Source organism: Carassius carassius, chromosome 23 (assembly GCF_963082965.1).
Source record: "Carassius carassius chromosome 23, fCarCar2.1, whole genome shotgun sequence".
In the NCBI taxonomy this organism is placed as follows: domain Eukaryota; kingdom Metazoa; phylum Chordata; class Actinopteri; order Cypriniformes; family Cyprinidae; genus Carassius; species Carassius carassius.
Window position 1 is genome coordinate 32,376,396 of NC_081777.1, and position 13,445 is coordinate 32,389,840.

The following is a 13,445-nucleotide window of genomic DNA, read 5'->3' on the forward strand; positions in this document are numbered from 1 at the left end:
ATGAGCCGATGAAATCTGAAGCTCTCTCTGCATGTTTCTTCAGATCTGTGCCAGCTTTGTTCTCCTCAAACTTCAGTCTGCTCTTAGATGAGAGCGCCACCTTCTGACTGCAAGTGTTTCAACAGGTTTAACCAAGTTTCCCAGGTTAAAAGGTGTACTGTTTTTTAGCCCGAGTTGAGACCAAACCCCATTTATTTTCTCAAAAGCACTCATCACTGACATTACTCTAAAGAAACAGATCTTTGTGTTCCTTCAGGACTTGATTCTGATATGAAGCATCAACTCCTGATGGATCAAATCATTGGTTTCTCTCTGAAATATCACACAGCATCCAGAATGACTCATCAACACAGGAGTAAAACACACGCTCCAGTAGATGGTTTACTGAAAACAGTTTAATTGTATTAATGATCAGCCAAAGATACAGACTTCACCATCAGAACTGCTGGAAAACACATGTGCTAGTTTCACATTAGTTACCAAAGCATGTTCACGTTTATGTACATAGTGCAAAAGACACGCAGATGAAGATCACTGCAAACACAGAGATGGATCCGCTAGCACTGCGACAGAAGCTCCTGCTCCAGAACATCACACGGTTACACCAGAACTGGATCCATTAGCCATCAACACAGACAGTTAGTGAACATCATCGTTATAATATCACAAATCCTTCATGTGGAGATGAACGCACGCAGCTTCAGCTCTCAAGCGCTCCACGACAGATGGAGGAGAAGGAGCAGAGTAAATCAGAGTAAACGTGGTAAGAGACTAACACACAGAGTAATATAGACTGGCAGGAAACCACAGTGGAATAAAACATTCTCCGAATCAGTTCAACTGGAGTATTAGAAACATTTAAACACCTTATTTACAGGATGGTTACACACACATCAAGACGTCTGCTGCTTCTTTGTTAATGCTTCATGTTCCTGGTTAAACGAAACGCCAGTGTGGAGGAACGAACGAACGAACGAACGCCTGTTTCCTTCACTGGTTTTAAGAAATAGCTCAATCATTTACTCACTCTAAACACGAGTGTTCATGTCACGAGATGTTCAGAAGAATGTTCAGCTGCTCGTTTTTACAGTAAAAGCATCATGATAGTGATTCATTCGACTCAGTGATTCAGTACGGCTACTTTAGAGGAACAGTTCACCCAAAAACGCCATCATTTAAACTTCATGACTTGGAGTGGAGCACAAAAGAAGATATTTTAAGAAGTCAATGGGGTGCAAAGTTCCTTAAAATATCTTTAGTAGAAGTTGATTGGCTGTGTGAATGAGTGATTTCAGATGTAGTTTTTCACCCTCATCAGAAGGACGCACGCAGAGGACTGTTCTGCTGCTTCAGTTATTCACAGAGAGTGTGTGAGCGGTCGGTCTGTCCGTTCTCGATTCCTGAGTCGGTGTGTGTGTGTGTGGGACGTGTGAGCTCATCCCGTGTGCGGATCCGCCGCCGGTTCGGTGAGATCAGAGGAGTCGAGCTCCTCCTCGTCGCTCAGCCGCTCTTCCTCCTCGTCCTCGTCGCTGCTCTGTCGGCGCAGCTGCATGTTCTCCAGGGTTTTGTTGACCCAGGACTCGATCCTGGAGCTGAGCGGCGGCACCTGTACAGAGATGGGCTCGGGCGTGTAGTCCTCCTCCTCTTCGTCCTCCTCGTCCTCCTCCTCCAGCATGCCGGGCACCAGTGTGGAGGTGGTGGAGGTGATGGAGGAGTTGAGGCGGTCTCTGCAGCTGCCGTCCAGCGAGCCGGTGTCTGTGCTCTGCTGCGAGGCCCATTCCAGCCGGTCGTCCGAGCGGGACTCGTCTCTCTTCTCCGTCGGCTGCGGAGGCGGAGAGCTGACCTCACGCTGCTCTTTGCTGGTCGATCTGCTGACCGGTTCAGTGTCCAGTGGCTCTGGAGCGTCTGCGCTCTCCACCATCGTCCTCCAGTTGGTCTCTGCACAGAGAAGGGTTGTGACGGTGAGGAAATGTTCCCAGCGGTTTTAATAGCTTGTAAACGCCTGGGCGCATTTTACTTTCACTTTCGAATTCATTCAGCATCACTCAATCAATCACCTTTACTTATATAGACAATTTTAACAATACAGATTGTGTCAAAGCACTGAACAGTATCAAATAGTAGAATAGTTAGTCAGTAATGTATAACGACAAGATTAAACGCTCCAGGCATTGTCTGGGTCAGCTCAGTTTAAATAGGATCGGTGTAAATCAAATCAATGATAATCGCTAGAAGCATCAATCGATTGAATGGACAACTGCAAACCAGTACAATCGCTCATATTAAACAGAATGTTTCATATATTTAACAAAATAAATAAAAAATACACCATGCTATAGGCCTAGTATAATATAACACTGCAAAAATACTACTTTATTTATCAAAATATCTTGAAATGTTTAATTCAAGAGGGTACTTTCTAGACAAGTAAAACTTTTTTGTCGTTTTCAGAAAAACATTAAAACAAGCAAAATAATCTGCCAGTGGGGTAAGAAAAATAATGTTATTTCAAACAGAAAACAAGATTATTTTTCTTACCCCACTGGCAGATTATTTTGCTTGTTTCAAGCAAAACCCATCTAATTTTGATATGTTTTTCTGAAAACAAGACAAAAAAGTTTTACTTTACTTAAATCCTTCTTGATTTAAGAATTTGTAGATATTTTGGCTGGAAAGGCTGTGTTTTCTGAATGGATGTCAATGGAGGAGAGGCTTCACTACGCTGCATAAACAGCTTTTTAGAGAAAACAGCTTATTTAATGGATCGAAAGCCTATCTGATAATTTTCAACATGTTTTACACTAAACAATACTTACGGATTGGACTATTTTTTAAAGTTTACCATGAAAAATTGTTTTATAAGAGAAGTCACTGACTTTGAGAATTTAGCTTATTCCATTTCCCATTACTTTCTATGTTATCCATCTCATATTTGAAGTTTGCGTCATTAATATTGTTATTTCCCTGTTTATTACTGTGAAACTACTTTAAAATCATCCGTATTGTATAAAGCGCTACAGAAACAAATGTGACTTTGTTAGATTTTTGACAAACTTGTGTGTACTTGACAGTTTAAGTGCAATAATTTGTGAAAGTGATCTTGGCTTGTTACTCACTCAGTGGGCTTTCTGGAGGCGTTAAGAGTGTGTCTTACCGTATTCCTTCTCGTTGACCTCTGAGATGGGCTCGGAGATGACGCTGCAGAAGGAGATGGCGCTGGCGGCCGACGGGTTTCTGGAGTGACCCATGTGGTGCGGGACCTTCTTGACGTTCTTCAGCGCCTCCTCGGCCTGCTCCTGCTCCAGAGCGCTCACCATCTCCTTATACGCCCTCCGCGCCTCCTCCGTCAGAGACACCAGCTTATTGAACAGACCCTAAACACACACACACAGTCATGCATCTGGCAGACGCTTTTATCCTTACATTGCATTTTAGCTTCATACTTCATCAGATCATGCATTCCCTAGGAATTAAGTGAGTGAGCTTGAATGTGTGTGTACCTCTGCTCCAGAGAAGTTGAATATTCCCACGACGCTCACGGGCACCAGTTTATTCACGCAGCGGCCCAAAGCCTTTCGACCTAGAGCGAACACAAATGGGATCTCCTGCTCCCTTGCCATGGCAATGACGTTATAGAGGGCCTCATCCAGACCGCCTGCACACACACACACACACACACACACCACAAAATATAAAACACTTTCCAACAAGACTAAATAAACCCAGAAAGGTGCCACCTGTTTCTACAGGTGTAGACACAGCTAGGGTTATCCTGGTATCAAATTTTCATGTTGCGATTAATTGCTAATGCTTTTATCCCAGTATACGGTATTATCACAATATTTTAAATTTAGTGGCGAACATTGTTGTCATAATACAAGTATAACAGATTAAATAACTCTTTTCTTATTACAAAAATAACTGAACTTTTAAAAAGCCTACAACAAAGTAAATACACACAAAAAAATTATAAAATAAAAAAAATTATTAAAGTGCAAAAAGAACTAATATAGCTGCAAGCAGCAATGGCGGGCCCAAGCCTGGTGGCATCAAGAAATGAGGTTTCAAGCTTAGTATCTCTGTAACAAGCTCTTGGTGCATAAAGAAGATTTGTAAAGTTGCAAAGACTAAAGTCTCAAATCCGAAGAGATATCTTTTTATTAAAGTTAAGAGTCTGCCACACCCCCCTAAAACAGCTCATTTAAACACGCCCCCACATCTCTACATCACGATGTGGGGAGATTTGCATATGACCGTATACGGAAAGAAAGGAGGCGAAACTTGGTCTTGGAGAGAGCAGTGTGTCATACCAAATGTCACCCCATGCTGGTGGAGGGCTGGTGATTTTGGGCTTGTTTTATAGCCACAGTCATTGTGTTGACCTTGAACTCCTCTGTATACCAAAGTATTTTAGAGTCAAATGTGAGGCTGATCTGTCCGACCGCTGAAGTTTGGCTAAAGTTGGGTGATGCAACAGGCCAATGTTCCCAAGCACACCAGCAAATCTACAACAGAATGCTTAAAAAGAAAAGAATCAAGATGTTGCAATAGCTAGTCAAAGTCCAGACATCATCCTGACTGAAATGCTGTGGCGAGAGCTGTGCATAAACAAATTCCCACAAACCTCAACACACTGGAGCAACATTGTAAAGAAGAGTGGACCAAAACTTCAGAATGTTGTGAGAGACTTAAGTCATATGGAAAATGATTGCTTCAAGTTATTGCTGCTAAAAGTGAATCTACAGGCAGTTGAATCATAACTTTGACACATGGCTTTTCTATCTTGGCTTTATTTTTGTTAAATATATGAAGACACCGTGTGATCTGTCATGTGGGGCTTCTGCACAAAAAAAAGTCTTGCTTTAGACCTGCTCAGATTTCGTTATAGCATTGGACCGATCTGAATTAAGAGCAAAGGTCTGTTTAAATGCCGACGGGAGCTGCGTTTGAATTACAATCGTTTTTTTCCTAGTTGTAGTAATGTTCACACTCGCGTGATGCCTTTTGAAAACCTCAGAATCAGCTGCAGGGCGGGATTTGCGCTGAACGCGGAGACTTCCGCCACTTAATATGTTCGTTTGGAAACACGAAAATCTATATGTTCCGCAAACAAAATATTGCACACGTGCACCGTACCGAAAGCCCTGTACCGAAACGGTCCCGTACAAATACACGCACCGTTACACCCCTAATACTGAACCATACTAATAGTAATAGTAGTAATATTCATAATAATAGAAAATATTACAACTAACACATTCTAACAACATACAGCTTCCATTAATCTTAATGTTACAAATTGACTCTTATGTTAAAGTGTTACCATTTCAGTCATTTCAATGATGCACATCTTTAAATATATACACAAAGGCCATTGCATTAAAATATATATATATATACTTTCACACTTTAACTGCTTCTATTATAACACTTGTTGATTATCTAATCAAAATAAAAGCGTGGCGCTGAATCTAGTAGAACTCACCGGTATCACACACACACTCCGGACGCATCACGTTCAATTCCAGTAGTAGTCTAAAACTGTTTTTTTTTTATTTTTATCACCAAATGGACATACGTTTACTTCAAGAATGAACAATATGACATAGATGAGTTTGAAATTCGGTGCTGAAAAAAACGGAGCAAACTGGATTATAGCTCTATAAATGAAGCATACAGAGTTTATTAAGAGGGACAGAAAGAACGTTTCACTGAAAATGCACAATACACAATTAATTATGCACATTAACAATGATTCAGGACAAATATTTAATGTAATGTAATCGAAAACTATGTAAATGGTTCTCTGTGGCTTGGCAGGGTTTTCTGTCGGCTGGATTTAAATCTGCGTCTGAAGTTTCTCGCTCTGTTCAGCATGCAGCATCACATGTCTAAACAAACAGCACGTGCTGTCAGTGATTTCAGCCACTAGGAGCCCGCTTTCTCGCATTTTATAATGAAAACAGAGCCTTCTCAGCCGTTCTAGCAAGGAACGCAACCCGGAAAAACTATCGGCATGAATTTTTGTTGATAACCGATTCAAATCCACTGAATCAACTATCGATGCTGATTAATCGGCAAAACCAATACATTGATTGACCTCTATCCCATTGTCTTGAGATCATGTTGATCGAGTTTGGTGACAATGGGGTAAAAAACCTAGGACGAGTATATCAAATTCCAGAGCATGCATTTTTCACAAAACCCTAAATAGCCAACCTCCTGTTGGGCAGAGCTTATGACATGCAGTGCGAAAGTTGTTTGGCTCATTGAGATCTATATGTATACAGAGTTTCATATGTATACGTGCAAGTATGCATTATATATGGCCCTCTATGTTCCATAGAGGGGAAACTTCTCAAGCCATTAGCAGGTGTGTTAGGTCTCTGCTTACTTCAAACCTCACAACATTAATACTATCACCATCAGATTTTTTAAATTATTCTTAGACTTGCAGAAGTTAAATTTTTATCTGTTATTTTCCCCTGCTGTCCATAGGTGGTGCATGGTGCAGATGGGTGGTTGCTACCTTGATACCTTCAGTATCCTCACAAATATCTTACGATATATACACAAAAAAAAAACATTGTAAAGTTGCTGAAACATTATAGAACAAGCTGGCCAGGAAAGTGATCAACACACACATTTTAGCAGAGATTGCATCTTTAAGAAAGGAGAGGTATTTTGGGAACACTTTAAAAATGAAGGTACATATTTAATATTTACATAATGTCTGAAAATAAGACTTTATTGGATCTTCATGATTTCTCATACATAATTGTCATACATAATAGAATTGTGAATTTGTTACGTCCTTAAAGGACCACTGTCGTCCACTACATGCTGAAATAAAAACCTAAAAAAATAATTTATTTTCGCCTGAAGACAGAAATACGTACACATCTTGGATGACACGAGGTGGAGTAAATTATTTAGAAATGTCATCTTTGAAAGTGAACTAATCCTTTGACAGTGAGAGAGATTATTCTACAACCCGAATTCCGGAAAAGTTGGGACGTTTTTTAAATGTTAATAAAATGAAAACTAAAGGAATTTCAAATCACATGAGCCAATATTTTATTCACAATAGAACATAGATAACGTAGCAAATGTTTAAACTGAGAAATTTTACACTTTTATCCACTTAATTAGCTCATTTAAAATTTAATGCCTGCTACAGGTCTCAAAAAAGTTGGCACGGGGGCAACAAATGGCTAAAAAAGTGAAAGTGAAAGTGAAGTGACATTCAGCCAAGTATGGTGACCCATACTCAGAATTTGTGCTCTGCATTTAACCCATCCGAAGTGCACACACACAGAGCAGTGAACACACACACACACTGTGAACACACACCCGGAGCAGTGGGCAGCCATTTATGCTGCGGCGCCCGGGGAGCAGTTGGGGGTTCGATGCCTTGCTCAAGGGCACCTAAGTCGTGGTATTGAAGGTGGAGAGAGAACAAGCAGTTTTGAAAAGATTCAGCTGGGAGAACATCTAGTGATTAATTAAGTTAATTGATATCAGGTCTGTAACATGATTAGCTATAAAAGCTTTGTCTTAGAGAAGCAGAGTCTCTCAGAAGTAAAGATGGGCAGAGGCTCTCCAATCTGTGAAAGACTGCGTAAAAAATTGTAGAAAACTTTAAAAACAATGTTCCTCAACGTCAAATTGCAAAGGCTTTGCAAATCTCATCATCTACAGTGCATAACATCATCAAAAGATTCAGAGAAACTGGAGAAATCTCTGTGCGTAAGGGACCAGGCCGGAGACCTTTATTGGATGCCCGTGGTCTTCGGGCTCTCAGACGACACTGCATCACTCATCGGCATGATTGTGTCAATGACATTACTAAATGGGCCCAGGAATACTTTCAGAAACCACTGTCGGTAAACACAATCCGCCGTGCCATCAGCAGATGCCAACTAAAGCTCTATCATGCAAAAAGGAAGCCATATGTGAACATGGTCCAGAAGCGCCGTCGTGTCCTGTGGGCCAAGGCTCATTTAAAATGGACTATTTCAAAATGGAATAGTGTTTTATGGTCAGACGAGTCCAAATTTGACATTCTTGTTGGAAATCACGGACGCCGTGTCCTCCGGGCTAAAGAGGAGGGAGACCTTCCAGCATGTTATCAGCGTTCAGTTCAAAAGCCAGCATCTCTGATGGTATGGGGGTGCATAAGTGCATACGGTATGGGCAGCTTGCATGTTTTGGAAGGCTCTGTGAATGCTGAAAGGTATATAAAGGTTTTAGAGCAACATATGCTTCCCTCCAAACAACGTCTATTTCAGGGAAGGCCTTGTTTATTTCAGCAGGACAATGCAAAACCACATACTGCAGCTATAACAACAGCATGGCTTCGTCGTAGAAGAGTCCGGGTGCTAACCTGGCCTGCCTGCAGTCCAGATCTTTCACCTATAGAGAACATTTGGCGCATCATTAAACGAAAAATACGTCAAAGACGACCACGAACTCTTCAGCAGCTGGAAATCTATATAAGGCAAGAATGGGACCAAATTCCAACAGCAAAACTCCAGCAACTCATAGCCTCAATGCCCAGACGTCTTCAAACTGTTTTGAAAAGAAAAGGAGATGCTACACCATGGTAAACATGCCCCGTCCCAACTATTTGGAGACCTGTAGCAGAGTTTAAACATTTGCTATGTTATCTATGTTCTATTGTGAATAAAATATTGGCTCATTGGCTCATGATTTGAAAGTCTTTTAGTTTTCATTTTATTAAAATTTAAAAAACGTCCCAACTTTTCCGGAATTCGGGTTGTATAATATATTCTAAAACACGGTCCCATATTTTTTTTTGTAAGGATAACGTTTAGATTTTTCATATGGTCAGAAAATAAAATAAACTGCATGCATACAGATAAAATGCAAGAAAACTCGGGTAAAGTGCTTGAGAGTGTCACAGCTGCTCATGTTCCACCGCTTAGTTTTTTTTAAATCAAGTTTGCATTAACAGTTTAATATTTAATCCTTTTGCCTGTTTTTCAGTATGCTTCATCCTGTGACGCAGTCTCATATCGCAATTGTTGACAGAAGTCTCAAAGGTCATAAATGAATTATATAAATCCTAAGCATTAAAACATTCAGCTTCCAAAAAAAGTGAGTACATTTTCCTATAAATTATAATGTATATAATGTTATAATGTATGTAATAATAATATATGTATATATTATTATTATTATTATTATTATTTATATATAATATGTGATTTTTTTTTAAAGTTTGCATTAACAGTTTGTTAACAATTAATCTGTTTGCATGCAATTGTTGACAGAAGTCTCAAAGGTCATAAATGAACGATATAAATCTTAACCATCAAAACATTCAGCATTCAAAAAAGTTCAGAACAAGAGGGTGAGTACATTTTCCTATACATTATATATAATGTATATGTTATAATGTGTGTATATATATATATATATATATATATATATATATATATATATACCTGTTAAATAATTATAGAGCTGTAGTGTTACTAAATTACTGAAATATTAAATATTTGAATGCACTACTGCTGAAATGACACTCAGCTCTGTAATCATCCTCAGATGAAGCTGTTGGTGTGTGCTATCATTGCCCTTCTGCTGCTGGAGGCTCTCTGTGTCCCTGCATCTGATAAAAGCAGTCTGCCGGAGACAGATGACAACATCTCTGACCATCAAATCCGTACAAACTTTATATTTATCATTTTATAGCAGTTGCTTTCGTTCTTTTGTCTCCATTTTAACATTGTTTCGATAATTAAACCATACTTACATGTAACCATGTTCCATGATATATATATATATATATACATACATATTATGATAACTATGTTATAATTACAGTTAGGGATGCACCGATACCATGTTTTTTAGTACTCGCCCGATACCGATACTTTAATTTTTGATACTTCCCGATACCGATTACTGATACCATTATTTTCATTGCAATTTTACGTTTTTTAAATATTGGGTACAAAATGTTAATTGGTTAACTTAATTTGATCAAATAGATACAGTCAAACAACATTGTTCACATTATTCACATTTCTCACAGTTTATGGTAATAAAATATGACAAGACTTCAGATTTAAACTGTGCCAGAAAAAAATCTCAGATATCATAATGTCAGATATCTTTGATAAAAAAAAAGTATGTAATAAATTACAGATCAACCCAAAGCTGTTAGTATGGCAATATTTACAACTACTTTGTCGGGCAGATCTTAAGGCCCCGATATACTTCAAACAAAGTTAGTTTTCGTTCTTCTTTTAGGGGCAAAAAGAACTTTTAAAAGGCTGAGCGACGGTGTGCTGTTTTCGAGCATTCTGAGGCAGGGTGTACATTAATGTAAACGTGTCGTGACACTTGTATGTATCCCCTAAACACAACAACAATGCAATACATGATGGTGTATCTAGGTGTTTTATTAAACTGGATAAATTACATGTTTTTACATTTAATGTGGCGTCATGATTTGATAAAAACAAATGGTTATTATTGTATGTTCGTTTGGCATTTTATTTATTATATTAGCCAACCTTTAAAATTCACGTAATAAAAGAACAGCAGCAGTATGGTGTAACATTTATTTGAAACATGTAGTCAGTACTTGCTACCTTATCTCTTTCGTTTTATTCTTTTCATTGCTTTGGAAAATTAGCATCTGATGTTGTTCTACGTCGCTTTTTGCATAACTCTGCATCGTCGACACCCAGCTTCGTTGCGGATTCTTTCTATGAATTCAATGCTTTCTCTGAATATTTAAAGTCTCCCCACGAGTGATTATACAGATGAGGATATATCTGTGCAGCTCAGCTATTTGACACTCCATTGCATTCATGTTGCTACTGACTTGTAGATGTTGTTCTCCCGCCTGACCTTTGTTGAATAAGACGTGAAATGAAAAAAAAATTTAAAAAAAACACACACGTCAAAGAAGGTAGAGTTTCATAACACACCCACCGACTGCGTAATCGCCACACCCCTGGTTTTCTCTTCCTCTTCTCTAATGCTGTGTTCACACCAAACGCGAATAGAGCGTCAAATTTGCATGTAATGCCGTCTAGTTTGCCGCTTGAACATTTTGAATGCACCCTAGAGCGCGTCTAGAGCGAAATAGACGGGCGTAGAAAGCTTAAAGTTAAATGTGTATTTACAACACACTCTTCCAAGCGAGGTCCTTTCTATTACTGAAATATGAACTTGTGTATGATACTTGTGTCATAAAGCTCCGGTTGACTGCTCACTGACAACATCAGTCGTTCCTCCATATTGAATGAGTGACTGCTGAGCAGGCTCCTGATTGGTAAACGCGGCGCGAATTGACGCCAAAGTTCAAGATGAACTAGAACTAGATGCGCGAATGAGGGGCATTTGCGTCTTCCGCACCGCGCTAAATGGCTCATTCTCGCCGCCAGACCTCCAGACGTGCGTAAACGTGCTTTTGCATTGACTTAACATTGAAATCATTCGCGCCAGACGCTCTAATCACGTTTGAACACTGCATAAGAGTACGCAGTACAGCCTTGCCCCCTTTGTTGCGTTTTCCCAGGGGAAGGGTTTATCTGGGTCTGTGACGTAATCAACCCGGGAAGTAGCTCGTTGTAGTCCCATACGAGTCATTTTCGTAGGCATTAAGCTTCCTGAAATTTAAAAGACGATATCTCAGTTTGTATGGAACTTCAGCGCTGCAACTTTGCAGATATTGTTTATGCTCAAATAGCAACATTACACACTAACTTTTAAAAAAGTGAATTCGAAATCAACCGCCCCTTTAATACTGAATGTTTAAGATTATTCATTGCATAAATCTGCTTTGTAAAGATCCTTACTCTCTAATAACTCCATTCTGCTTCCTGTCATCTGTGTTTCTTTATCTGAATACGGCACTTATCACATGCTATGTGGTATCAGTGTTTGGTATCGGGGCATGTTAACGAGTGCAGGAGCTCAGTATCGGGCCCGATTCCGATACCAGTATCGGTGCATCCCTGATTACAATTAATCTTTTTATATTATTTTTAAGTTCATTACTTTTTGTTCATTTTAAACAGCAATATAAACTGTCTCTTTCCTTGACGTTCTTGCAGAGGATGGAGCTGTCTTTCTTTCTGGCCCACAAACACCTCCAGACCCTGTAAAAGGCTCACAGGTTTCCCATTCACGTGTTCGGCGAGCAGAAGCACGAAATCTAAAGTGGGTGAAATGGAATGACTATGTACCCTCTGGAGCAATTAGCATTTACAATGACTATGCTGGGCGAACTGAATATGTCTGTCGTTATCAATGTAGTTCAGGTTTCTATTCCAAAACCAAAGGACCATACTGCTATTATCCCACTGGTCTGAAGGAGCGCAGAGCAAGCTCATTTGACTTACTGGTTAAAGAAAATAGCTCTGGGGATATTAAATGGGAAGAAGGTTCTTATGGTTCCGTGCCCTGGGATGCAGTAATTGTGTGTTGGGAGAGGGATATATATGTGGGCAAGAACAAGTATGGTCTTGGAAAGGTTGATCGGAAAAACAATGCCTTCTACCTGCCCTGGGAGGGTACTGAGTACAGTTACAAGTACTACCAGGTTCTGAGCTACAAGCATGCTTAGGAAGAAATGTTTGTTAATCTTTGGTCTCCTTTCTTAATTCCTCACTATACTGGACACCCTGTACAAATCTGTAAAATTTACAATAAAAAATGAGCAACTGTGGTTGTCAGAACTTTACTTTAAAAATCGAGGGACAATATTTTACACAATTACTGTATATATCATTAACTGTTGTAACTGTAACTGTTAAATTACCAAAATACTGGGACTACAAGAATCTGCTTTAACAAAAGCAAGCACAATAACAAAATATAGCTGCACGCTGTGATGGCAGCCCCAAGCCGTCAGTGCAAACGCCACCCTGGTGCCAATTTTCAAGAATTTTTGAGCATGTTAAGGGCCCTTAAACCCACAAAAACCTTAACAAAAAAATGGAAAACAACAGGGCCCTACGCCCCTTTAAGCGTGGGCCCTAAATATAGCTGCATGCAGAAATGACGCGACCTGACAAGTCCGTAGAACTGTACCCAGAGGGAACATACATTACAGTAACATTACAGTAATGGATTTATTACATAGTCTTCAAATTGAGGGTGTAAGGATTGTATTGCTATATGGCATTTGAATATTCTCAAAAAAATGACAGTACAGCACGTAAAAATACTAAAATATATTCTGACGGAATTGTTATATGGCAGGTCTTAAAGGGTTAAAAGATTTCTTATCCTATCAGTGAAAGAGGATAAGATACATAAATGTTGTAATTATTCGTCTGATTATGGTCTGTAATATGCACAGGTGCACTGCGCTTGCTTTTTTAAATAAAATACAAGGTACACTATTGGAGCTATCTAAACATACAAGGAGTTTCAAAGGTTCAGAGACTGCCCATCAT

The 13,445-nt window shown here is 39.4% G+C and overlaps 1 protein-coding gene and 1 long non-coding RNA gene across 3 annotated transcripts in view; one reads left to right on the plus strand and one right to left on the minus strand.

Moving 5' to 3' along the window:
- Positions 1-1,435: 1,435 nt before the first annotated feature.
- The window catches only part of LOC132101797 (selenocysteine insertion sequence-binding protein 2-like), a 29,791-nt gene continuing 17,781 nt past the window's right edge, over positions 1,436-13,445 (minus strand). For both annotated transcript variants that reach the window (XM_059507012.1, XM_059507011.1), the window contains exons 16-18: positions 3,501-3,655; positions 3,155-3,374; positions 1,436-1,938 (exon numbers count right to left, since the gene is read on the minus strand). In XM_059507012.1, coding sequence (XP_059362995.1) covers positions 1,436-1,938; positions 3,155-3,374; positions 3,501-3,655 — 878 coding nt within the window. The remainder of the gene's footprint in view (positions 1,939-3,154; positions 3,375-3,500; positions 3,656-13,445) is intronic.
- Positions 9,004-9,786, plus strand: LOC132102008 (uncharacterized). Its single transcript, XR_009423257.1, has 3 exons — positions 9,004-9,120; positions 9,297-9,376; positions 9,574-9,786. It is a non-coding gene; the product is annotated as an uncharacterized LOC132102008 (long non-coding RNA).